Consider the following 27,586-nt stretch of genomic DNA (forward strand, 5'->3'; position numbering starts at 1 on the left):
CACAGTCAAATGACTGAAACAAGTAGAAGAGTCTCTCTCTCTCTCTCTCTCTCTCTCTATATATATATATATATATATATATATATATATATATATATATATATAAAGTATAATAAAAATAATAAACGGCGGTCTCACCTCTATTAACTGACGCAAGTGGATTCCTGCTGTTTCATGTATTCTGCAGTTTCATAATTCAGCCAGAATTATAGAATACGAGTTTTCAATAGTAAAGTGTTCGTTGATAATATTCCACTATTCTGTACAACCGACAAATGGCGATGTTTCACTTCGGCAAGGTATGTTCTGCTCGTAATTATAGCTAAACTACTTAAATATAAGCACATATTGTTTTTATTTTATTAACCTACGGATATTATTGAAAGGAAGTAAAAACAATAGGCACATTAATTTCCGAATTGAAAATGTAAACAATTAGTTTATCCCACGTGTTATTATAATTGCCCTAAATTCTGACTCTTCCTCTTATCTGTGTTAAGTTCTTAATTAATTTAAGAATGAAAACATGATATATGTATTTACAATGATGCTTAACAGCCTGATAAGGGGAGGATTTTCCTCATCAGACTGTTAAGCATCACTGTAATGTAAATTTTTACTTGTTTCTTAGAACAACATCAGTTATACTATGGGTAACTTATTTTGTTGGAATCGCAATTATCGGTAAATTATTTTGTTTTAACAGTTAGTCTTCAATGTTTATTTCTTCTATTGTATGAATCAACGCATGAGCATTTGAAGGGTGCAATGGACAACGTAACCCTGAAAAACTAGGAAGTGCTTCGCTGCAATGCATTTGATTATAAGTCTAGTCGAGAGCTAACTAACAATTATACTGTAGAACTCAATGTCTTTGATCGTCAAGTGGGAAACGTATGTCTACAACGAACCTGTAGTTCTTCCATACGTTTATATATATATATATATATATATATATATATATATATATATATATACTCTTCGAAACGCCTGTTAGAATGGGGGTAGCTGATGAAGGAAAGTGTTCTCTATGTGGCCTGTGTGTGTTCTGTACTCTGGTTATTATTATTTTTTTGTCTACGTTTTGTTTGCAATGTCCTGTACCCAGATATGCACTTATATATACAGGTAGACGTAGGTATGCACATACCTGTACGTATATATGCATATACTCATTTATTATTTGTTTTATTTATATATATATATATATATATATATATATATATATATATATTGTACTTAGGGATGGTCATATTAACAACATGTTTCAACAAACGATTTCACATCAAAAATCTTGCAAAACAAATATATATATATATATAATTCAAATAGATTTGAAAGTGTCTGTTCAACAATATTTCTTATGATGTGGTTGGGATATTGATTTCTATAACTTACAAATAAATACGTTGTTTATATTGTTATCTATTTTGAGGGATCTATATTGCCTTTCCATGTATGTATGGTTTTGCTGCTGGTTCTGAAAATTCTATTTTAATGATGAAGCTAATGTACTAATTAGAGATGTATCTAAACAATTATATTTATCAAGGGGTACCCTAACTTCTGTGAGTTCCAGTAAATTTTGAGCAAATTCTTCAGTAAAACAATCATCCAAAAGTATAGCTAAGTAAAGCTAATAAAATGTTTATTTTGTTATTGGCGGGATCTGTTTTTGTAAGTTATCTGGAAAATTTTGCGAATTTGTGTTCTGTATGCCAGTAAGATCTGATTATGTAAACCACAAGTGTGTTTCTAAGAAGTCTTTTATTTTTATCTTTGCTGCTCCTTGTTCGGAATAAATACATTGCTATCTAATTTAAAGAATAAAAATCGAGCAACTACAATCTAACCAAAGTTTAAGACGTACACATGCATTTTACAATGTTATGGTTGTGTTTTTCAGATGAAAACCTAACCATAACATTACATAATTACACAACCCCCGCACACATTGACCTTCTGACTATGTAGTAGAATGTGTTCTGTTCGACTTGTTTACGTTTTTAATATATTTACAATCCTCTGCACCTGTTAGTGTTCCTTACATAGAAACAAGCAACCTTCGCTACCTTGATCTTATCTAAGAAACATAATAATAAATAGATTCACCAATGCTGTCTGCTACAGACGTGTCTAAACGGGGAACAAGAATAGATATTGGGTGGACGACAATTGAGTTGGGACGAAATTTGTACAAAAGAGGCCTTTCAACAAACAAAAAGCATGATATACACGAGAATTTCTTTTTTCGGTGGAAGTGGAGGACAATCACTGACCTTTAAAGCGAAAAAAAAAAAAAACTGACATATAAGACAGGTATGCGAAATACATTTTGTGTACTTCTTTCTCTGTTTATTCGGATAAGCAGTAGAAATTATTGCGCACAAGCACAAGCACAAAAATTCTCGGGACATTTAGCTGTTATTTTTAGCATATCGAGTTTCGTGGTGAAGGCTTCATATGCCGTGGTTCTTTTGCTGTTTCACTATAAACCTACGTATGTGGAAACGGACTGAACAGCCGTTCACTTTCACTTTTAAACGGCTTGGTGTGCCTCAATGTTGAAGTTTTCCAAAAAAAATTTGAAATTAAAACGTGTTTTATTTTCCCCACATTCTTAATCTCCGTATTTTTCCACGTAGATCGAAAAAAAAATTCGAAAAAAAATTAAAAACTGGGGGTGTGGGGATAAAAAGTTTTGAAAACGTGGTTTTTTGCATATTCAGAATCTTCGTCATTGAAAACATAGGAATCTGGTGAAAAAAAAATCCTAAAGGTCAGTTGAGGTGGGGGGGGGGGGCTGACTGTCCTCCAGTTCCACCTTTTTTTCAATATCTAGAAATTAGCTTTGTAAACGAAATAAGCAAAACAGCTAAAACAGGTGTTTCTAAATTCTTTGGCTAAATTATCAAAGTTGAACTATATTTAATTTCTTAATTATTGTAAATTTTAATAATAGTTTCAAATTTTGGCATACGGACAGTAATTGTAGGAACAGGGGGGTTAGTTGATTACATCGACCCCTGTACTTGTTTAGTACTTATTTTATTGACCCCGTATGGATAAAAGGCTAAATTGACCTCAGTGGAATTTGAACCCAGAACACCAGTTTGTAAATTTTAATAATAGAATGACAGGTAATAGGGTAAAAAACAAAGTAAAGGTTATAGCATTTGTTGTGGTCAAAGAACATACAGTTACGGAGTTATCAGATGAAAGAATTGAACATGTTCAGTATAAGGGCTGAAAGTTTGAGGCACTACAGGAACGATATAAGAATTTACAGATGTGTAACAAGAGTTTAGATCAGGGATTCTTAATCCTTTTTTTAATCTATGGACCACCTTGATTACTATTTTATTCTGATGGAGAAATGATGTTGACAACATTAAGAAGGACATGATGGTGGCGACAAAGAAGGAGGTTGCCATAATGCTGTTGGATGAAGATGGTGAGTCTCAACATAGTTATTGTGATGGTGGTGTTGTCACTGGAACTAGCTGTGTCTTTATGGTCAGTGGCTAGGCCACAAAAGTTCTGGAACCAAAGACTTCAAGACGAGAAGAAGCTGGGTTTTTATAGTGAACAGTAGACTCAAATGCGGTAGTGAACAGGCTGTCCCATGTGATCCTATTTAGGGCCTCTGACTGGTTATACGTAGCAAATTGGTGCAATTGAGTAAGAGACAAATTACGCCAATATCAACCAATCAGAGTAGTGGACACAACAGGATCCAAATAGTGGCCAAAGGCTAGCTGTTCTCTGCTATGTTCGAATGCACGTATATATAATATATGGGAGAGAGGAATTTCAGAGTCTATACTACAATATTATATGGACACCAATTGAGAACCACTGGTTAGATGATGTATTCCACCATTGTATGAGCAATAGAAGAGCCAGCAGTAGCATAGCTGGAGAGTGCTGTACTTTACAGGTACAGCATTGATTTACCGGAACCTTTAGTTCCCAAGTCTTTCTGGCTTACTGTTTTTTCTGATCCAGGGTGGTTACCTTGGCCAACAGACTCCAAACTAAACAAATGTTTAATGTATGGAGTAATTGGTAACATGGTAGTTTGCTGATAGAGTTGTGGTTTAGATCTTGTAAAAGAAATTCTCCTTTTCATAGGTGCAGAAACTTCCCAACCACATGATTCCAGGTTCAGTCTCAGTGTGTGGTACCTTGGGCAAATGTCTTCTTCTACAGCTTCAGGCCAGCTAAAGTGGATTTGGTAGACGGAAACTGAAAGAAGCCTGTTGTCTTGGTGTCTGTGTTTGTCCCCCATCACCACTTGACAACTGGTGTTGGTGTGTTTACTTCCCCGTAACTTAGCAATCTGGCAAAATAGACTGATGGAATAAGTACCAGGTTTTAAAAAAAGGTACTGGGTTTGATTCATTCGACTAAAAATTCTTCAAGGCAGTGAGCTGGTAGAATTGTTACCATGCTGGGCAAAATGCTTAGTGGCATTTTGTCCATCTTTACTTTCAGAGTTCAAATGCTGCCTTTTGTACTTTCAGGGACATAAGTACCAGTTGAGCACTGGGGTCAATGTAATCAACTTACACCCCTCCCCCATAAAAACTGGCCTTGTGCCAAAATTAGAAACCAATATTAGATATCTTTTGACAACCTGACATGTAAATCCAGATCCAGCCTCTCACACCTATCCTACAATCATTCTAAAAATAAACAATGTAAGCATGGCTGTGTGTTAAGAGGCTTGCTTCCCAACCACATGGTTCTGGGTTCAGTCTCTTTGCGTGGCTCCTTGGGCAAGCATCTTCTTCTATAGCCTTGTACTGATCAAAGCCTTGTGAATGGATTTGGTAGACAGAAACTGAAAGAAGCCTATCATGTATAAGTACTGAGGTTGATTCATTTAACTAAAAATTCTTCGAGGTGGTAAATATTCAAGGTTTTGCAGTAACAGATTGAAACAGAGAGCATCGTTAGCATGTATAATCATAGTGCAGCAAGTGAGAAAGCTTTAGATTTAGGTTCTGAGTATACCATTCACTGGAAAGGAATTTGGTAAGAAGATTTACGTGTCAGGTTGTCAAAAGATATCTAATATTGGTTTCAAATTTTGGCACAAGGCCAGCAATTTAGGGGGAGGGGTGTAAGTTGATTACATTGATCCCAGTGCTCAACTGGTACTTATGTCCCTTAAAAGGACAAAAGGCAGCATTTGATAAAGGTAATCATATCATTGAAATCTTTAAGTTACAAAATAATGATTCATATAAAACAATATGAATAAATAAACATTAAATTTGACAGTAATCTAAATGCTAAAGTATTAAAACAAGAAGTTTGTATCATAGAACCAGAAGCAGTCTCAGGCAGGTTGGTATCAAAAGGGTTAAATTATGTAATTCTGGTGCAGTTTTCCGGAACAAAAGATAAGGATTGATATGGCTGGAATGCCTTTGATCAAAGATCATCTCAATTAGAACTAACATCAGATTTAACAACAACAATATTATTAGTAATGTATGTATTGTTGAGTCAGTTGACAATACCACCTGTGTTTCAAAATTGAACCTAAGGTAATCTACCTGTAATTTTGGTTAAGCTGAATCTGACGACTGACTGTCTATTGTGGAATTCTGATTTTGACTCATGTAATGTTTGTTGTATTTTTCTCTTGATTAGAAAACAGTGATGGTGCATGGCTTTAATGGTTAGAGTATTCAGCTCACGATTGTAAGGTAATGAGTTCAATTCCCAATGGTGCGTCGTGCCCTTGAGCAAGACACTTTATTTCTCATTGCTCCAGTCCACTCAGCTGGCAAAAATGAGTAGTACCTGTATTTCAAAGGGCAGCCTTGTCACATTCTGTGTCATGTTGAATCTCCCTGAGAACTACATTAAGGGTTCACATGTCTGTGGAGTGCTCAGCCACTTTCGTGTTAATTTCTTGAGCAGGTTGTTTCATTGATTAGATCAATTAGCAAACATTGAAATTGTAGAGTCTTTACTGTTAGAATGATAGGGTTATATTTATCCTTCTTAAATGGATTATTTAAAGGAAGAAATGCAGAGCTGATGGCATTTTGCAAAGCCTTGAGGTTGGTGGGTTTGGGAGTAAGAAAAAGAGGAGAATTACTCATGTCTTGCTACAGTATAAAGCAGACAATTCATTATCTTCAGACAGGAGATGTGGTTTTATTGCTTACATGATCGGGCACCACTGAAGCACCTAAGGACCAATGTCTGAAATGAATTAAAAAGGAAATTCAAATGAAATAATATAGATTTTAACAATAACATATAATCTCACACAAACATGTATCTAATTTGGATTCACATTATAGTCACAGGCATGGCAGAGTAGTTAAGAAGTCTGCTTCCCATCCACATGGTTTTTGGGTTCACTCCAACTGCATGGCACCTTGAGTTTACCAAAGCCTTATGAGTAGATTTGGCAGTCAAAAAGAAGCCTGTTGTATGTGTGTGTGTGTGTGTGTGTACGTGAGTATGTTTGTGTTTCCCTGTCTTGACATTACATGATTGTTGTGAATGGATGTCATTTATTTCCAATATTCTATGAAAACATGTTTGGCCATGGGGAAATATTAACTTGCTTAGAAACAGGTAAGGTTTGGCAAAAGGAAAGACATCTGGCCATAGAAAATCTGACTCATGCAAGCATGGAAAAGTGGATGTTAAGTGGCAGTGGTGGTGGTGGTGGCAGTTAATCCTAATTAATTTTATCAAAATGAATTATACTTTTTTCAATTGTTGTTGTTGTTGTTATTATTTAAGGCAGTTGTTGTTGTTGGCACTCCGTCGCTTATGACATCAAGGGTTCCAGTTGATCCGATCAACGGAACAGCCTGCTCGTGAAATTAATGTGCAAGTGGCTGAACACTCCACAGACATGTGTACCCTTAACGTAGTTCTCGGGGATATTCAGCGTGACACAGTGTGACAAGGCTGACCCTTTGAATTACAGGCACAACAGAAACAGGAAGTAAGAGTGAGAGAAAGTTGTGGTGAAAGAGTACAGCAGGGTTCACCACCATCCCCTGCCGGAGCCTTACGGAGCTTTAGGTGTTTTCGCTCAATAAACACTCACAACGCCCGGTCTGGCAATCGAAACCGTGAGTCCGCTGCCCTAACCACTGGGCCATTGCGCCTCCACTTATTTAAGGCAGTAAACTGGCAGAATCATTAGCATGCTGGACGAAATCCTTAGCGGCATTTCACCCGTTGCTACATTCTGAGTTAAAATTCTGCCAAGGTCGACCTTGCCTTTCATCCTTTCGGGGTCAGTAAATTAATAAGTATCAGTTGAAGACTGGGGTTGTTGTAATAGACTCATCCCCTCCCTACAAATTGCTGCCCTTGTAGCAAAATCTGAAACCATTATTATTATTGTTATTATTTGTTTGTTTGTTTTTTTAATTATTTTACAGTTGGCCCTTTGTCCTGCTCTCTGGAGAAGTATCAAGCCCCAAAATGTCTGCAGAATGTGGTCATCCACTGCTGTTAGAAAAAGGCTAGCATTACCATTTTCTGCACAACATGTCACTCCTTCAAGAAAGATGTCTGCTCCAGCTGAAAATCTTCATTGCGCCACAGTGGATAAGCATCTGCCCCTGAACAAGTTATCAGAAGAGGAAGAAATGATGCGGGACACAGGTAGATATCATCTTATAACTGTAATTTTAACATATGGTATATGTATGAGAGAGAGAGAGAGAGTGAATGAAAGAGAGTATAGGAAAGTGATGAAGAGAGAGAGAGAGAAATTAGACTAGCTTAGCTTCTTCAACTTTCTGAGTATTAAAATAATTGTTATCAGGCATATTAACATTCAAGACTTGGGGAATTGACATGAAAGATTTGAGAGGTGGTGAGATTCAGTATTTATAAAATTTGTAGGGTTTTTATTTAGTAATAATTTTTCATGTGTGTGTGTGTTGTTTATGTGTAGAGAAGGAGTAGTATTGCAAAGTTCTCTCTCTCTCTCCTTGTGATTAGTGATTGGGTCATGTTTCCATTAAAAGTTATTTTTAAGGTTTCTATTCATGTAGGTACAAGGTAGTATCAAAAAGTTCCCGGACTAGTTCTGAATAAACAATTGAATAAACAATTCACTGGATATATGTGTATACAAATCAAATGGATAGTAGGTAGTGTTTGAGAAAGTGTTGTTGGTTGAAGGCTAGATTTGTAATAAAGCTTACGTTCAGAACACTGAGATGATATAAGACTAAAACAATTAGCAATACACTATAGAAGAAACACATGTAACCCATCCATACCAGGCTGGAGAAATTGATGGTCAAATGATGATGTTGATAATATAACATATAAGTATATATTCACACACTACATAAATGTATGTTGTTTCTTTATGCAGTTGCTCGGTTGGCTATTGAAGTGATTCAACCACTTGTGAAAGAAATGGATGAAAATAGCAGAATGGAACAGTCAGTCATTGATGCCATGTTTGAAAATGGAGTAAGTGTCATAATAAAGAAGTAAAAATTTAATGGGAACTTTTGATTTCAAAACCACTTCTAAGCATATAGAGTTGATACAAAGCTTGGATAGTGAAGCTTTATGTGCTATATATATATATATATATATATATATATATAAGTCAGTAAATAGTGGGGTTGTGTTAATCGCACGTGGAGAAATAATAGGAAAATGAAAAAAAGCCAGAATGCTGAACTGGAAGCATAATTTAATAAAGATTTTTTCTAACCGGTTTTCATTGCGAAGTAGCAATGAAGATGTTTTTTTACAAAGAAGTACAAAATGAAGAATGAAAACCGGTTAGAAAAAATCTTTATTAAATTATGCTTCCAGTTCAGCATTCTGGCTTTTTTTCATTTTCCTATATATATATATATAGTAATAATATTAGGGAATAAAAATTTATTCCAACCTTACGGGCAAAAATCGGTATAATATTGCACCGGGTTTCGTAATATATAATATGCTAGTACTAGCACTGACTTTTATACATTTATACTTTCATACTTTATATTATAGTATTGCTTTTTACTGCCCAATTTATAATTTTGATTTTTAAATTAATATTTTTATGATGAATGTTTCTTTATATGATATATTTATTTGATATATTATTTAAATTAAAAATTTTAGATTAAAATCTTAGATAAATATTGATATGTTATATGCCTCACAGCATGAATTTGGATGGGTTCTGAATTGACTGAGTTGTAGAGTGGTGGTTCGTCTCTAAATTAGTTATATATATATATATATATATATATATATATATATATATATATATATATATATATATACAGTGGACTGTTTATACCAAAATGTTAGCCTGCTCATCAGAATGTGTGCACTATCATGATAGATCCCATGGTGGACATGTACCTTGTAAGAGAACAGTAATTAAGGTACTCATCTATTTGAATTAAAACGGTGCTGTGCATATCAACAAGTACATGCCTTCATTTATGTGTTTCAAAGACAGTATTCCACTATGATTATAGTATAATGATTGAAGTCTGTCAAAGAAAAGAACTAACTACTCTATATTAAAAAAAAAACACTATCTGATATTTGCTTTTCTGTCTCTCTAGTTTACATACTTCTGCCACACTCAACACTATGCTGCTTGTAGTCTTGTGATACATGGCCTTGTAACTTATGTGTTCAGCATAAGTAGCTGAGAATCAGTAAACTATAGATTAACCTGCTGGATTTCTCTATGAGGACCAAATGCTTGGAGAGGATGAGGATTCTGTTCCCATCTATTTTTCATTTGTGGGGAAAATAAATAAGCATACAACTAATTGTTAAATGGAAGAAGCATTTCATATATTCGCAGCTCATGACTTATGAGTTAACATCTTACTACAGGTTTTGTCTTTGCCTGTGGCTTAAACATGATCAACTCAGTCTTGCTGGTAAATAATTAAGCTCACGCTCATGCTAGATTAATATCCTGTCCATAAGAAGCTTCATTTCCTTCATGCTTAATGTCGCAGAAATCATAATTAAACATGTTCCCCTCCAAGTAAACACTGGGTAATTATAAAAGGACGAATTTGATTTAATGGAGATAAATATGTAACCCACAGTTACCCTTAGAAGCCAATTACATGGAAAGAAGGTTTGGGTTAGAGATTTTTAGTGATTAAGCTAGTTGGATTTTGAGCATGAACATTGCATATTGGCAAAGTATTTAAAAATTCTAGAAGCTGAAACAATGGTCTTTAGTTCAAGTCTAATTAGAGATATATTTGCATGTGGATTTACAAAACACTTCATTTCACACTTCTCCAGTCCACTCAGCTGAAAATAAGTTCCAGCAAAAGCTCACAAGTTAACTCTACAATAGACTGGCTTCTTGTCCAGGGAGGAGTGTTGTAATCTCAGTTGATTTTATGCTATGGAAACTGTGTGGTAAGAAATTTGGTTCTACAGTTTGTTTATTTATTTATTTTGTATATGCAGTGATAGATAGATAGGTACAATTAAGAAACTCACTTCTCAATCAGATAGCTTCAGTCCCTGAGTGACACCTTTAGCAAGTGTCTTCTTTACCTCCTGGCCAACCAATACATTGTAAAGAAACTTGGTAGATGAAAAGACAAAGAAACACCCATTGTGTGTGTGTGTGTGTGTGTGTATTTATATTTGAGTGCATGCATTTATGGGAATGTGTACAAAAACTATGCTGAGCTAGGCTACAGATGGTAACTACAAACAGTGACATTGTTTGCAGTTTGCCTGCAACAGGTGACATTTGTTGGTATTCCTTATCAATACATTGTTTGCTAGCTTTGCACTTCAGATTCCTCTGGAATAAAAAATCCTTTACTTGAAAAACAGATATTGGTTGGTGAAAGGAAGTGCATCCAGTGGTTAAAATCCTACTTCAGTTTCCTACTGCTTAAGCCATACTAGCTTGGAATAATAATTAAATATTTTTTGAGGGATGGAGCCGTTACTTTGGACATTCTTCTAATATTATAAACTAGATATTTCATGATTGTAAGTGGATGGTTAGAATTTCTTTTTTCTTTATTGCCCACAAGAGGCTAAACATAGAGGGGACAAACAAGGACAGACAAACGGACTAAGTCGATTACATCGACCCCAGTGCGTAACTGGTACTTAATTTATCGACCCTGAAAGGATGAAAGGCAAAGTCAACCTCAGCGGAATTTGAATTCAGAACGTAACGGCAGATGAAATACCGTTAAGCATTTCGCCCGGCATGCTAACATTTCTGCCAGCTCGCCGCCTTGGTTAGAATTTCTGTTAATATACAATTGATTTTCTTTTGACTTTTTATAAGGATAATACATTTATCACAAATTAGGTTATCTGAAAAATGATAGTACTTACATAATGGTCATTTTAAAAATAGATTTGATTGATGCACCTGCAGAAATAACAGTGTTTCGTCCATCTTTACATTCTGAGTTCAAATGATGTCAAGGTCAACTTTGCCTTTCATCCTTTCAGGGTCAATAAAATAAGCCCCAGTCGAGCACTGGGGTTGATGTAATCCCTACTCCTGAACTTTCTGGCCTTGTGCTAAAATTTGAAACCAATTTTTTTTTTTTTTTTCGTTGCAGTTAATGGGAATAGATATTGATCCAATATATGGTGGCACTGGCTCATCATTCTTTGTTGCTAACCTGGTGATAGAAGAACTGGCTAAAGTTGATCCAGCAGTTAGTGCTATGGTGGATGTACACAACACGGTTGTCAATGCTGTATTTCGAAGTCATGCTTCCCCAGCTCACAAAGAAAAGTACTTGCCTCGATTGACAAGTGATACGGTCTGTTTGCGTTTTTCTTTTTATCTTTTACTTGTTTCAGTCTTTGGATTATAATTATGTTGGAGCATGACCAAGGAAAGTTTTAATCAAATAAATCAATCCCAGCACTTATTTTTCAGCCTGGTACTTAGTCCATCAGTTTCTTTTTACTGAAATACTGTGTTATGGGGACAAAACAAACACCGATCGTCAAGTGGTGGTAGGGGACAAACTTGCATGCACACACACACACACACACACACACACACATATATACACACACACACACACACACACACACACACACACACAGCTGTAGAAATAAGTTGCAACATCACTGGTGTCAAGCTGTATTGGCCTTTGCCTTTCCGTTGGATAACATCAGTGGCTTGGAGAGGAGAGGCTAATATGCATGGGTGACTGCTGGTCTTCCATAAACAACCTTGTTTGGACTTGTGCCTTGCAGGGTAACTTTCTAGGTGCAATCCCATGGTCATGTATGAGTGAAGGGGGTTTTTTACATATATATGGTAAAATGCAAGCAAGAGAAATAATATTCTTAAGATTATAAACCTAGAAAATTACAGGACAAGTTATTACACTTGGAAAAGTTCAGGACAACTTATTACATCTGGTAAAGTACAGAACAAGAAAATTTTTACTTAAAATATTGCAGCTAAGGATAAAATTTTAAATAAAATATTTAGATTTAGAAAATATTAGCTTTTATTAAAACTTTAAAATTTTATTACAAGTTATTACTACTATTTGTTATTTCTTGTTACTTCTATTAAAAATAAAAAATAACTCAAAATATTTTTTGTACTATAAAACAATTTCATTTTTTAAAATTATTAATTAATAATTAGAAATTTGAAAATAGGTTATAAAAAATAATAGTAGTACATAATTAGTACAATAAATAGAATAATACAAAAGTTAGTTATATATTACAGTAAAATCTACCTATAACAAGTTCATAGTGAAATTTGCTTGCCAAGTCTTCACATTTTTAGTCTTAACCCAATGCCTATTTTTTACATAATGAATTTGCCTACCATATATACTATTCTAGTCTTCAATATTTTAACAAAATTATGGTACCTTTTTTAATTATAATGTTACTTTGTAAATTAAAATCAAATAATTTTTAATATTCATATTTTATCCTTAGCTGGCAATATTCTAAGTAAAAATTTTCTTGTTCTGTACTTTACCAGATGTAATAAGTTGTCTTGAACTTTTCTAAGTGTAATAACTTGTCCTATAATTTTCCAGATTTATAATCTTAATATTATTTCTCTTGCTTGCATTTTTCCATGTAATCCATGTTTTTTCTAGGCTATGCTATTATGCTAATTAATAATATGTCAAATAGCAGTGTTGTTGATAATTTTTTCCTTACCTCAATGATGCCGGTGACATATATTAAAAGTCCCCTTATAGAACTATTTAATAAAAAAGTATATTGTCACCCTCAAATTTGAGAAACAAACACTCATAACTATTTTCTTTTAAAACTTTATTGCATGAGAGTGACACCATGAAATTCCTTGAATTGAGCTCTATCATTTAAGCTTAATTAAAATACAGCTTGTTTTTGAAATAAAAAAAAGTTAATAATACTTAAATCCAATTTTTTGGCTTACTTATATCTTTTTTCGTGATATTTTACCTCACAGCTTTCTTGATACAAATTTTTGATGCGTGGGACCAAAACTATAAATTTCTTCATGCTTTCTTCTATCACTGAAGCTAAGATAAATATATTTTGCTTTTAAAACAAAAAGTTATTTAGATCTAAACTTGATTAGTGGTGTTACTTACTCTCTGATAATGTTGCTACAAATTTTGATGTAAACTTTTTTCTACTGGATCAAATCTCAATTTGTTTATGCCAAAATGTAGCTCGGGATCAGTCCTTTTCAAAAATGAGTGGATTGGAGTAATGTGAAATTAAGCGCTTTGCTGAAGAAGGCAAAACATCAAAACACTGGTCTGTAAAGTGAAACCATGATCTCAAAATCATGAGTGCAACACCTTAACCACTAGGCTGTGCATCTTCACTGATCATGAACTTAGCATCCAATAATTTATACCTAATGAATGCCACACATCCAAACAACTGCTGAAATGAAGAAAATTAGATATAAAGTAATAAAAGTGAGTTAAAAAGACACTGAAATTGATTTTTCTACTTTTCCTTTTTTTTCTTTCTTTTAACCAGGTTGGAAGTTTCTGTTTATCAGAACCAGGAGCTGGTTCCGATGCTTTTGCTTTGAAAACATCAGCTGTGAAACAAGGCGACTACTATATTATTAATGGCAGTAAGATGTGGATTACGAATGCTGAACATGCTGGTGTGTTTTTAGTGATGGCAAATGTCAATCCTGAAGCAGTAAGTATCTTTGTTTTGGTTAAATCGTTAGACAGCATTGAGGTCAAGGTTCTGTTGGATTTATTCCCATATCTCCCTCGATACAGATCTCTCTACAAATCAGTTACTCTCATCTAACAAAAAGATATTATACACAGTATCTATTTTGGTGCTTTGTAACTTGGTACTCAGATGACATCAAGATTGACTGCTTAGAGTAGGATATTAATTCAGTCACTCTTTCTCAGCAAAAATTGTTTTTATCAAATAAAATTATTATTATTATTTGGTCCGTCTTTACTTTCTGAGTTTAAATTCCACCGAGGTCTACTTTGCCTTTCCTTTCAGGGTCGATAAAATAAGTACCAGTTGAGCACTGGGGTCGGTGTAATCAACTTACCCCTTCTCCTGAAATTGCTGGTCTTATACCAAAATTTGGAACCATTATTATCGTCATCGTCGTCAACAGAAAGACATGAGAGGGAAAAAAATGGATATATGTATGTATGTATATGTGTATATATGTATATATATATATATATATATATATATATCATGGCCATTGCCAGTACGCCTGACTGGCCTTCGTGCCGGTGGCACGTAAAAGCACCCACTACACTCTCTGAGTGGTTGGTGTTAGGAAGGGCATCCAGCTGTAGAAACTCTGCCAAATCAGATTGGAGCCTGGTGTAGCCATCTGGTTTCACCAGTCTTCAGTCAAATCGTCCAACCCATGCTAGCATGGAAAGTGGACGTCAAACGACGATGATGATGATATACATACATACATACATACAGAGAGAGAGAAAGTCAATAGATGAGATCCAGAGAATCTCACTATAGTAGACCCTTAATAGTACTCAAGTGATTTGAACTTACACTCCAATATCTTTACCAGGTACCAAGTCTGCAGAGTAAAGAGTGGCTCTAAGAGGAATCTAGGGTGAGCTGATAGGGAGACAATTGTGCAAATAAACAAATAAAACTGCTTGGGTTTGATATACAAAATATATATGTATGCATGTATATGTATTTTGTATATTAAACCCAAGCAGTTTTGTTTGTTTATTCACATAATTATTCTCTCTCGCTCTCTCTCTCTCTGTACACACACACACACACACACACACACATATATATATATATATATACTTACTGTCAAGTCTACATCATTGATCTTGGTCTCTCTGATAGCCTCTATCACCCAATATTACTCCCCTTCCCTCTTTGTCACTCACATTACATTCACCTGTCTATTGCACAAACCACTGTTATCCATGTCTCTCTTTCAACCATGCCTATTGCTCATCTTTCAATTAATCCCTCCTCTCCTCAGTTTTCACTGTACTTTGCTTCCTGTGTGGCTGTGGATTGCAGTAGATCTTTTCTGATCACCACACATTGCTTCCATCAATATTCACTTGTTACACATTAGTTTATCACATAAGCACAAGATCATAAATAGGTGGGAAGATAGAATTTAATTAACCTGGATATGTATAAATAGTACTGTTATATGGACTGTTAGATTTGTTTGTTGTTCGTCTGAAGTCCTATATTAAAATATATTTTGTCTGAGGTCCTTGTTTCGTTGTTGTTTTGAGTGACTGTCGAGGTTGAATGTTATTGGGATATATATGGCGAGGAAGACATTCTTGTTTCTTGATAACTAACATTCGGTGAGTGAGTTCTTTGTTTATAGTTAATAAATAAATGTGATAACTAAGTTGTACAACTCGTGTTTTCTCTGCAAGTTCCCGAGAGGTATACAAGTACTTTATCAAATCCAATATCAGATGAAATAATAGAATTTTATATTTTTGTATGTCTTAAAATGTCTCTCTTTAAAAAATATTTCATGATATTTTCAGGGTTATCGAGGTATCACATGCTTTATAGTTGAAAAAGACACTGAAGGGTTAACAGTGGCCAAAAAAGAAGACAAATTAGGAATCCGAGCATCCAGCACTTGTATGGTTCATTTTGATAATGTAAAGGTAAAGTGAGACATATTGAATGATTGATTATTGTGATTGAAAAGTCATCTAGAAAAACACTGTCTGATCTTTGGTACTGACATAACAGAAAGAATATCATTAACCTGAGACAATATACCTAATTCAAAGGAGATGCTTACAAATAGAAAATTAACTCAATTAAAGGGTGTGATTAAAACCTGTTACACCAAATTTAAAGGCTGAATTATGATAGTGTGTCTACCAGTTTTCACTGTATAAGTGAGGAATTGCTTAGAACTGATTGTTCTGATTTTTTTCCTTCTGTCAGTGTCATCACAGCCTTTCAGCACCTCAGAATTAACCAAATAAATACTTGTAAAATATCTGGGTAAATAATTGGAAAACTGGCCTACATTCAAGTTGTAAATTGATTCTTCTGATTCTATATTAATCTTCATCAAGTGATTGACTGGCCACTTGTCATAGTCCCACTCAATTACAGCTAATCAAAGCTACCTAGCTAAAATAGAAATTACAACCCTGTCAGTTGGCACAGCTTGAAGAATCTGTCTTGCATTTCTTTCCTACAACATTCTAACCACATGTCTGTTGTACCTGAGCTGTGACCTCTCAATGCAAAGATGTAGCAGCTCAACCTGGAGAGATTTCCCTGATCTTCAAACTATAAACCCAGTCAAGCAACATTACTCTAGAGATCCTTTGGAGGAACTCCATTTTGGATGCTTGTAGATGCATTTCCTAGGTTTATAATAATATGGAAAACATTGAGGAGTAAGGAAAAAGAACAGACTAAAGCTACAAGCCAGATGAAAATGTTAATTAGCAATTGAGTTGCTAACAGTGTGGATTTGAATCCAATTCATTCTAATTCAAATAGTTAAATAGTTATTCTTGTGGACTGTTTGCAAAACAAGTTCCTGCTGTAGTTGAAAATTAGTGTTAAAAGGTGCAGGTTGTTTGAAGACAGCAGAACAATGTTTATACCACAAGTTGCTTAAGAAAAGTAGATTATAGTTTCTCTGAACTATTATTAAATAAGTATTAAGACATACACCAGCATGGGAGTCTCCACACCATTGCTCAACCTACTAGAAATATATAAACCAAATCACATCTTGCTATCTTATACAGGAAGGGCACATTAGATGATTAATCCAAGATGCACTATTTCTGTATATGGGTTGATCACATTTGGAATGTCTAGACCGTATAAGTTTGCTTGATCAGAGCTGATTTGTTGTGGCTAATCAACTACTAAACCTTAATTGAGCCAACAAGAGATCCACTATGCAGCTGCTTGAACTATTAAAAATAGTTCAAGAAATCTCTTTGAAATTTTACCTTACTGTCTTAGAAAAGAAGGATACATTATATAATGTAATTCCAGATTAGTTATGCTTTAAAGGAAGTTCATAGCTGAAGGTTCTTTGATCACACATCCACTCAGATTATGGTTAACCTGGGGCTAAATCAACTACTAAAATGTAAGGTTTAATCCTCTAGCATTCAGATTACTCTGTCAAATGTAATGCTTATTTATTCACAGTGTTTTGAATCAATCATGCATTATCTGTAGCTCTGAGATTTTGAAGTTATGATTATTTATTTTTAGAATGACATTTCAGAGTAGGTGTGAGAGGTTGGATCTGGCCAGTTTGAAGATAAAACAGGTAGAATGTTTGGGCCAGATATGGTTGGTTTAAATGCTAAAGAGTTAAACATTTTAGTTATGAACAATTCTTAATCTGTTTTAATTTTTAGGTACCAGAAGAAAACATACTTGGAACTATTGGCCATGGTTATAAATATGCTATAGGTATTCTTAATGAAGGAAGAATTGCCATTGGATCTCAGGTTTGTACTAAATTTAAGAAATTTTTTGAAAAACTTTTCTCTTTCTTTTTTTGGTTCCAGAATTGTAAGTTGTGTCTGAAGAAATGTGATAGCTTAGTGATTATATAATGAGCTACTATATTTTCCAGCATACCTGTCAGTTTTCAGACCAAACTTTACAGTTAAAAAAGACAACTTTACACTAAAACAGCAAGCAAAATATTAAATTAGGGACCTACAGTAGTATATTAAGGGTACGTGAAAATTTTTTGCATTAGATGTATCTATTGTAAGAAACAGCAAGATTTCTTTCTCTAATATCTTACGAAGTTCAACCAACACAAGTTAATGTATGAAAAGCAAAATAGTAATTTTGAAAGAAGTATTTATAAAATTAGGTTTTAAACATCGAGTGGCTGTGGGGGGTCCACCAGGATAAAACAGGAATCAAAGGGGGTTCAGAGACGAAAAATGATTGAGAACCACTGCACCAAGGCAACTTTTGTAGGCCAAAAGTTCCATGTGAAATGCAGCAGGATTTGGTAAGATAATGGTGATATTTGCAGGTTTACACTATGTACTACAGTGACTTGTATGCTGACATGTTGTTGGCACTCGGTCACTTACGACCTCGAGGGTTCCAGTTGATCCGATCAACGGAACAGCCTGCTCGTGAAATTAATGTGCAAGTGGCTGAGCACTCCACAGACACATGTACCCTTAACACAGTTCTCGGGGATATTCAGCGTGACACAGTGTGACAAGGCTGGTCCTTTGAATTACAGGCACAACAGAAACAGGAAGAAAGAGTGAGAGAAAATTGTGGTGAAAGAGTACAGCAGGGTCCACCACCATTCCCTGCCGGAGCCTCGTGGAGCTTTAGGTGTTTTCGCTCAATAAGCACTCACAACGCCCGGTCTGGGAATCGAAACCGCAATCCTATGACCACGAGTTCACTGCCCTAACCACTGGGCTATTGCGCCTCCACATGCTGACATGTATGCTGGTACTAACCATCACACTTTTCAAATACGAGTCAGGTTTTACATGCAGTGTACTTCTGCAAATGTCATTAGTATAGTGTTTTTTTTTGTTTGTTTCTTTTTTAATTTAATTTTTTTTACTGGTTTTAGTTATTAGACTGTGGCCATACTGGAGTATCACTTTCAGGTGTTTTCAATCATTTTGGACCTCATCAGACCTTTTATTTCTCTGGCTAAGAAATTTCATTTCATTAATCAGTACAGATGTGACTGTGTGGTCGAGAAGCTTGCTTCCCAACCACATGATTTTGAATTTAGTCCCACTACATAGCACCTTTGGCAAGCATCTTCTATTATAGCCCCAATCTGACTAAAGCCATACAAGTGAATTTGGTGGATGGAAACTGAAAGAAGCTCATTGTGTGTGTGTTTGTGTGCATGTGTATGTACACATACACACACTTTTAAGACAGTGACACTCATACAAGTGATATGTGTGTGTGCTAGTGTCTCCTTGCCTTGACAGTGCATTGTAGTCGTAAACAAGTGTCACTGTCATACAAATGGTGTCCTTCATTTCCAGTCTTCCATGAAATGTCTAGCCCTAGGGAAATATCACCTCCTTACTTGAAAACAGGAAGGGCATCTGACCATAGAAAATCTGCTCTAACAAATTCTGTCTGGCCCATGCAAGCATGGAAAAGTGGATGTTAAAATGATGATGCTGATGATGATGATGATAGGATTTTTTTTTTTAATTAGGTTGGCAAAACTAGCTGAAGGTTTAGAATTTTAAAGCACCAAAGGATTTGTCTCTTTATGTAAAAATTATTCTATTTATTCTGTATAATATGAGTGGGTGCTGTTCCTGGCTTTAAGGGTAACATGAAACGCCCGACTTTCTGAGTTCTTTTACAGGACTTACAAAAATTGAAGCACAGCTGCAATAAGTTTGTGAATCTGAAAGGGGAATAATATGTTGAATAAAATCATAATTAACTGATCCTCCTGTATCTTCTTTTACCCAAAGCCAGGAATTTTTTTAGTATGTATATATAAGTAATGTGATGTAATGAAATATAGGGAATCTATATATCTGTCTATCTATCTATCTGTAAGTATATAAAACCTATAATCCTATGTATTTTGTTCAAGATGATTGGTCTGGCAACTGGTTGTCTAGCTCACACTATTGATTATGTTATGCAACGAAAGCAATTTGGACAAAGTATATGGAATTTCCAGGTCAGTGAGATTTCTTCCTTTTTCTTTTTGACTATTTCCTTATATTTACAATGTTGTGGCTGTAATAACACAGTGACCAGCTCTTAAGGAACTACTTCATGATTTTTATTTTGCTAATAGTGAAAGCATGACTGTGTGGTTAAGAAGTTTACTTCCCAATCACATGGTTTCAGGTTCAGTCCCACTACGTGGCTACTTGGGTGAATGTCTTTTATAGCTCAGGGTCGGCTAAAGCTTTGTAAGTGGATTTGGTACATGGTCACTAGAAGAAGCTTGTTGTGTGTGTGTGTGTGTGTATATATATATATATATATATATATATATATATATATATATGAAGACCTGGGATGAGGTGGTGAAGCAATACCTTCGAATATTAGGCCTCACCAAGGCAATGACTAGTGACCGAGACCTTTGGAAATATGCTGTGCATGAGAAGACCTGGCAAGCCAAGTGAGACCATAACCCATGGCCTTTGCCAGAGGTGTAACCAGCCCACTTATGCTGTCTGGCTTCCATGACGGTGGCATGTTAATAGCACCATTTGAGCGTCATCGTTACCAGCGCTGCCTTACTGGCACGTGAAAAAACATTCGAGCAAGGTCGTTGCCAGTGCTGCTGGACTGGCTCCTGTGCAGGTGGCAATTAAAAAACACCATTTGAGCGTGGCTGTTGCCAGTACCGCCTGACTGGCCCTTGTGCCTGTGGCACGTAAAAGCACCCACTACATTCTCGGAGTGGTTGGCGTTAGTAAGGGCATCGAGCTGTAGAAACTCTGCCATATCAGATTGGAGCCTGGTGCAGCCATCTAGTTCGCCAGTCATCAGTCAAATCGTCCAACCCATGCTAGCATGGAAAGCGGACATTAAACGATGATGATATATATATATATATAGTGGCGTAATTCGAAGGCTAATACAATGCATACCGCATTGTTACCAGCGATGTGTAACGACATCTGATAGTCTGGTTAGTCATGTGATACACGTGGTGGTGGGGTTGGTGGGTACAAACACAAAGGCATGCACACAATCTCATATACACAATGGGCTTCCACACATTTATCAAATTCACTTGTCAAAAGTACTGTGCAGTGGGACGGAACTTAAAACTATATGGTTGCAAACTGAGCTTAATATCGTATTAGAAATTAAGGCAATGAGTTGGCAGAATTCTTAGCATGCTTGACAAAAATCATCATCATATTATATACCCAGGCCTATTCCCCATTTTTTTTTTAGGAGTGGGTAGCTACAAGACACACATCAAGCATTCCATTCATTTCCCAGCTCAAAGGGCTGAGCCCCGTTCTATGTTTGGGTCAAGGCATAGAACGCAACCCCCAATATCAGTAGCGGGGGCCTGACAGCATATGCTGGTTTACCCCTGCCACATCATGCTGGTTTCGTACCCTTTTGAGCAACATCAAAAATTCACTCATCTGTCCACAAAGCCTCTCCAAGCTTTCCTATCATTTATAAACTCTCTTGCCTCTCTCACTCCAACACCTCTAACCACCAAAGCTTTCCTCACTCCATCCATCCACCCAAACCGAGGTCTGCCTCTCGTTCTACTGCTTACCACTTCTGCCTTCACTACCCTCCTTACATTCCGCTCCTCATCCATCCTCTCCATGTGGCCAAACCATCTCAACATTCGTCTATCCAATTTGGTTGTTAGTTTTTCTCTCATTCCTGCTCGTCTTCACACCTTCTCATTCCTCATCCTGTCCATCCATGTCACACCAACCACAGCCCTCAGATATCTCATCTCAAACACATCCAGTCGCCTTTTTTCCGCCTCTCTCAACCCCCACGTCTCTGCACCATCTAACATTGTCGGCACAATCACGCCCTCACACACACCTCTTTTCGCTTTCATACTCAACCTTTTATCTCTCAGCATACCTTTCACAACTCCAAGTATCTTTACTCCCCTCCCTCACTCCGTATCCCACCTCCTCACCCCCCCCCCATCCATTGTCACATGTGACCCCAGATACTTAAAATACCCACCTCCTCTAACACCTCACCATTTATACTCACATCCATCCTATCAGCCATTCTATCTATCGAACAATTCATCACCTTTGTCTTAGCTACATTCACTTTCAGTTTCCTCCTCTCACACATTCTTCCAAACTCTACCATCAGTCTCCTCAGTTGCTCTTCCAAATCCACCATCAGTGCTGTATCATCAGCAAACAACAACTGACTCACCTGCCATTTCTCTCCATTTTCTCCTACCATTTGGGCTCCCTTACCAAGGGTTCTAGCATTTACCTCTCTCACCACACCATCCATTTATAAATTAAACAGCCATGGAGACTTAACCCCACCTTCATATCAAACCACTCACTCACTTCACCACCCACCCTAACACACACCCTACTTACTCTTTAAAAACTCTGAACAATCTCCATACAACTGCAACACCTGCCACATTGCATCCCTATCCACTTGGTCACATGCCAGGCAAAATATTCAGTGGTATTTCATCTGTCTTTACGTTTCAGTGCTGGATTCAAATTTTGCCAGAGTCGGCTTTGCCTTTCGTCCTTTCATAGTTGATAAAATAAATACCAGTTGAACACTGGAATCAATTTAATCAATGTAGCTCCTCTCCTGAAATTATTGGTCTTATGCCAAAATTTGAAACCAATATTGTGTTAGATATCAATATCAGTGTTTTGATTATTCTTTACCAAATTCTTTTAACTGTTTGCTATTTTATGTCTTATTTCAGTCCATGCAGCACCAAATATCCCGCGTTGCTATGCAGATTGAAGCTGCTCGACTCCTTGTTTACAATGCTGCCAGAATGAAGGAAGCTGGTCTCCCTATTATGAAGGAAGCAGCTATGGCAAAGTTGTTTGCATCTGAGGTTAAAAAAGCAATTATTTATTGAATAACTTTATATCATCTGGTTCCATTCTTTTTTCTGTTTCTCTGAGTCAAGTAATTTTACAAATTTGGAAATTCACTGGTGTTAGATGTTTTACTAGCATCAATCAATCAACTATGAAGTAAGACAAAAGAACTAACTTGTCAGGCAAATAATTAGAAATAAGCAAGTGGAATAGAATACCTTGCCTAATAATGCAGTTCTGTTATTTTATCAATTCATTACTTATGTCCTCATTTGTGAAAGTGCATGGCCTAGTGCAGTGGTTTTTTAGAGACACAACCCACTATTTATGACACCAGTTTATGGCGACCCATTTAACTCTACTGGGTCAAAACATTAATGAAAGAAACAAAAATTTATATCAGATTACATTTTCATTGAGGCCTGTGAGAAGGCCTCATTTATATTAAATGTGAAACAAAATGTTTTATAACTGTTTAAATGTCTCCATACCCTATGGGCAGGTATTAACTCTAATACAAAACCTCGAAGCAGTAACTGTTATCAGCTCGATCAGTGTTGTACTGCGCCTAGTTAAAGTTCTCTATAAATAGGTAAAAACAGACTTTTCCTTTTTACGATTACGTACGAATAAATAACTTGAGAAAATGACCACCTCTGATTTGTTAAGTTCGGGAAAAAAGCCTACTGCTTGATAAAACAACCAGTCTGGTATTGAAAACATGTGTCTTGAACTATCTCGACAGACAGCAGTTAATCAAAGCTAATGCGTAATTTTATAACTTTTTGCAACCCACTAGGATTCCGTTCGCGACCCACTGATGGGTCGCGACTCATAGTTTAGGAACCACTGGCCTAGTGGTTAGGCTGTTGTACTCACGAGTGCTATATCATGGGTTTGATTCCCAGACTGGGTGGTGCATTGTGTTCTTGAGCAAACCACTTCATTTCACATTGCTATAATCCCCCTTTTAGATCAGCAGGGAATGTTGGCCCGCTTGCCTAGCCAGTGGAGTAGCGTTATTCAAAGATTAAAAACAATGCAAAGTACATTTTGACCCGTGATGTGTAACAACATCTAATAGTTTATAGGCGTAGGAGTGGTTGTGTGGTAAGTAGCTTGCTTACCAACCACATGGTGTGTATATGTTTGTGTGTCTGTGTTTGTGGTCCCCATAATTTAGCAGTTCGGCAAAAGAGACCGCTAGAATAAGTACTAGGCTTCCAAAGAAGAAGTCCTGGGGTCGATTTGCTCGACTAGAGGTGGTGCTCCAGCATGGCCACAGTCAAATGACTGAAACAAGTAAAAGAGTCTATTTGGTCACATGATTAGTTATGCCCTAACAATTTAACCATCAAACCTATTTTAGATGTTTAAGTATCTATAAATAAAATACCTGCTTGTTGATGTATTAGGATTCACATGATTTAACTTGGACTAGAGCACACAAGAGGGAGTTTGTAGTTTTTCAACTTGCTAGAAATAGCAGCCAAATTCCCCTCAAGCCACATTCCACCATCTTAAAAAGTGAAGGATTCAGTCTGTTTAATAGTCTTGATGCACTGTTTGAAACTAAGATAGGGTGCTTTGACCTGAAATGCTTTTAATTAGAGGTGTTATCAGTCAAGGTTGATCTGGAGTTAGACAACAACTGGGGATTGAATTTAAGGAGAAAGATAAAAACATGTATAGAGAAAAAATAATTAATCTTTGTTATGTTTAGTCATGCATTGAGGTGGTTTTGTGTTGTTACTAACTATGCTGTATGTAAGTGTGATTGTATATATGTGTAACTCTTATTATAATTATCTCACTTTATCTAATACACTTTGTTCAGATTTTGGTCATCAACACTTCAGACATTGCTATTGCACTGTATAACTTAAAATACTGTTTCACTTCTTCGACAGTACAAATAAGTATTTGTCACAAGCCATTCAGAAAGCCTTTATGTGGTCGATCGACACGCTAGAAATAGCAGCCAGCTCTCCTTCAAACCATACTTCATCTAAAAAAAAAGGGAAGAACACATATATATTGGATCATTTTAATCTTAGATATACTCCTACCCCTAAAAAGGTGGGATGGTCATGACTGGAATTTTTTTTGGTCATAGATGAGAGATGAGAGTGAAACTTAAGAAAGAAGCTTCACTTTTCCCAGGTTATCTAAACATCCCTGAGGCTTGACAGGAGGTGAAGAAGATAATTCTAAGAAATGTGCATAGAGAACATTATATTTATAAAAATATGCATCTTTAAGTCCTATAAAATTTTGTATTTTTAGAATTTGTAACTCTATCCAGTGAAGGAGCATGGCTCAGTGATTAGAGCATTGGGCTCACACTCATGAGGTAGTGAGTTCGATTCCTGAACTTGGTTGTGTGTTGTGTTCTTGAGCAAGACACTTTATTTCACGTTGCTCCAGTTCACTCAGCTGTAGAAATGAGTTGTGACATCACTGGTGCCAAGCTGTATCAGCCTTTGCCTTTCCTTTGGATAACATTGGTGGTGTGGAGAGGAGAGGTTGGTATGCATGGGCAACTGCTGGTCTTCCATAAACAATCTTGCCCAGAGTTGTGTCTCAGAGAGTAACTTTCTAGGTGCAATCCCATGGCCATTCATGACCAAAGGGGTTCTTTAACTCTATACAGTTTGTGGAAGTCAAAACCTGTTACATGCAGTCAGTTTGTATGTGGTTGAAGTATTTTGGTTGTTTTGCTTTTACTCTGCTTTTTGTTTCCTAACTGGAATTTTTTAAAATCTTTTTTTTGTTTCTAGGCAGCAACAGAAACTACATCAAAGTGTATAGAGTGGATGGGTGGAGTTGGTTTTACAAAAGACTACCCTATTGAAAAATATTTCAGAGATTGCAAAATTGGTGTGTATCTTGTGACTTATTTTATAGTATAAAATATTTTCACTCCAACTCTATTCACTTTTCATAAACTAAAATTACCAGTATTAGAATATGCTAGAGATTATTTCAATTTTCAAGTACTTGATGGTTGAGAAATATCTATCTCCATCGACAAGATGCCAGTTTGACAAGTTTCTTTTTATTGATAGGAAAATACTGTATGCTAACAAGATTCTTCAGCTGTCTCTCCTTGCTGTGTCTAAAAAAAGAAATAATGCTTGAATATGAGATATCCTCACTTTTCAATTGAAAAACAAAAATATTTTGGCTTAGCATGAATATATGCAAATATTTATTACATTCCAAAATATAGTTAGGCTGAACTCGTCATAAAGCAGATACCATCATAAATGATAGCTAGACTACAGTGGAGAAGGCAAGCCACTGGATTTGATTAAAAAGAGATGATGAGCAATGGCTAGAAGAATATTGAGTGAAACCTAGTAACCAATTAATCTGGCAAATGGGGCCTCATCTCAGTAAATTGGGGTGCACAATAATATAATTGAGAGGAAGGCTCAAAACAGCGTGCATTCTCCTCTCATGACCAACATAAGTTTGTTTGCATCTGGTATGCAGAGCTTTCAACTGGTAGCACTTGCATCTCCAAGTTGTTTGCAGTATATATATATATATATATATATATATATACACACACACCAAATTGAGCTGTACCTTTTAGTATTTAATTATCACTTAATATTGTTTTTTTCTGCAGGTACTATTTATGAAGGAACGTCAAATATTCAACTGAACACTATAGCCAAATGCCTTGCAACTGAATACCAATCGTAAGAACCAAGAAACTTTCTTTAGTTCAATCTCACCAAGAAACTGCAGTTTTTGAATCAACTATTTTCTCTCACTTGAGTTACACCACTTGGTTTTAATTTAGAAACTATATGTCTACAACGATAAAACAGAAATGGGTTGTAACCATTAAAAAAAAACAATCTATTTAAATCTACACATCTCAAAAGAAGTCTCTTGTGGAAGTGAGAAACAAACCAGTTTGTTAAATTATAAATGAGACTAGTAATGATGTTTCTTCAGTGGTTGCTACTTGTTCACTGTTACATATTGTAGAGCATTGAACCTCATAGTTTTGTTCCTAGGTGTTCTGAGTTCAAACCTTGCAGCCTTCTGTGTAGCAGTAACATGCCAGATCAAAAATATATAAAAAAGTATATATCAGATCCCTGTAAAAAAATTCACTTATGTTTAATAATGGTATATTTACAGGTTAGGTGGAAGAAACTGCAAAATGTTAAGACTAAGATATTTATTATTTAATGTTTTGAACTCAATTCCAGCTGAAATTAATGTTAACTTTCATCTCTCCTACTCCGAGTCTTTGAAGCAATTTAATAATATGCTGCAGTCAGTTCCTACTAAAAAACTAGACCTGTGATGAATCAAATTCAATCAATGCAATATAAATTAGAATTTCTTAATTCCAATTGATAGGAAAATAAAGTTGTGTACGTTTGTTACTCTTGAATATATATATTTTTTGCAATTACCACAAGAATGGTCAGCCTTGTAAAATAAATAAAATTTACTCCAACAACATTAGATACTTCTTGACTCATTTATTG

At 35.8% G+C, this 27,586-nt stretch overlaps 1 protein-coding gene across 1 annotated transcript; it reads left to right on the forward strand.

Annotated features, from left to right (window-relative positions):
• The first annotated feature begins 262 nt into the window (after positions 1–262).
• LOC106881672 (short/branched chain specific acyl-CoA dehydrogenase, mitochondrial) lies at positions 263–27,563 on the forward strand. The gene is made up of 11 exons (XM_089362430.1): positions 263–299; positions 7,431–7,656; positions 8,381–8,481; positions 11,598–11,804; positions 14,011–14,181; positions 16,032–16,157; positions 17,901–17,993; positions 20,111–20,200; positions 22,946–23,083; positions 25,850–25,949; positions 26,707–27,563. Exons 1-11 carry the CDS (start codon positions 276–278, stop codon positions 26,781–26,783), a joined length of 1,353 nt encoding a protein of 450 aa, XP_089218556.1. The 5' UTR covers positions 263–275; the 3' UTR covers positions 26,784–27,563.
• Positions 27,564–27,586: the final 23 nt, after the last annotated feature.

The sequence above is a fragment of the Octopus bimaculoides genome, chromosome 14 (assembly GCF_046866305.1).
Source record: "Octopus bimaculoides isolate indiv1 chromosome 14, ASM4686630v1, whole genome shotgun sequence".
Lineage (NCBI taxonomy): Eukaryota > Metazoa > Mollusca > Cephalopoda > Octopoda > Octopodidae > Octopus > Octopus bimaculoides.

Excerpts from the sequence above, each read along its gene's own strand:
- LOC106881672 (XM_089362430.1), top strand. The coding sequence starts at position 276 with ATGGCGATGTTTCACTTCGGCAAG. Across the intron at positions 300-7,430 it reads CGATGTTTCACTTCGGCAAG|TTGGCCCTTTGTCCTGCTCT; the intron begins GTATGTTCTGCT and ends ATTATTTTACAG. Across the intron at positions 16,158-17,900 it reads TTCATTTTGATAATGTAAAG|GTACCAGAAGAAAACATACT; the intron begins GTAAAGTGAGAC and ends TTTAATTTTTAG.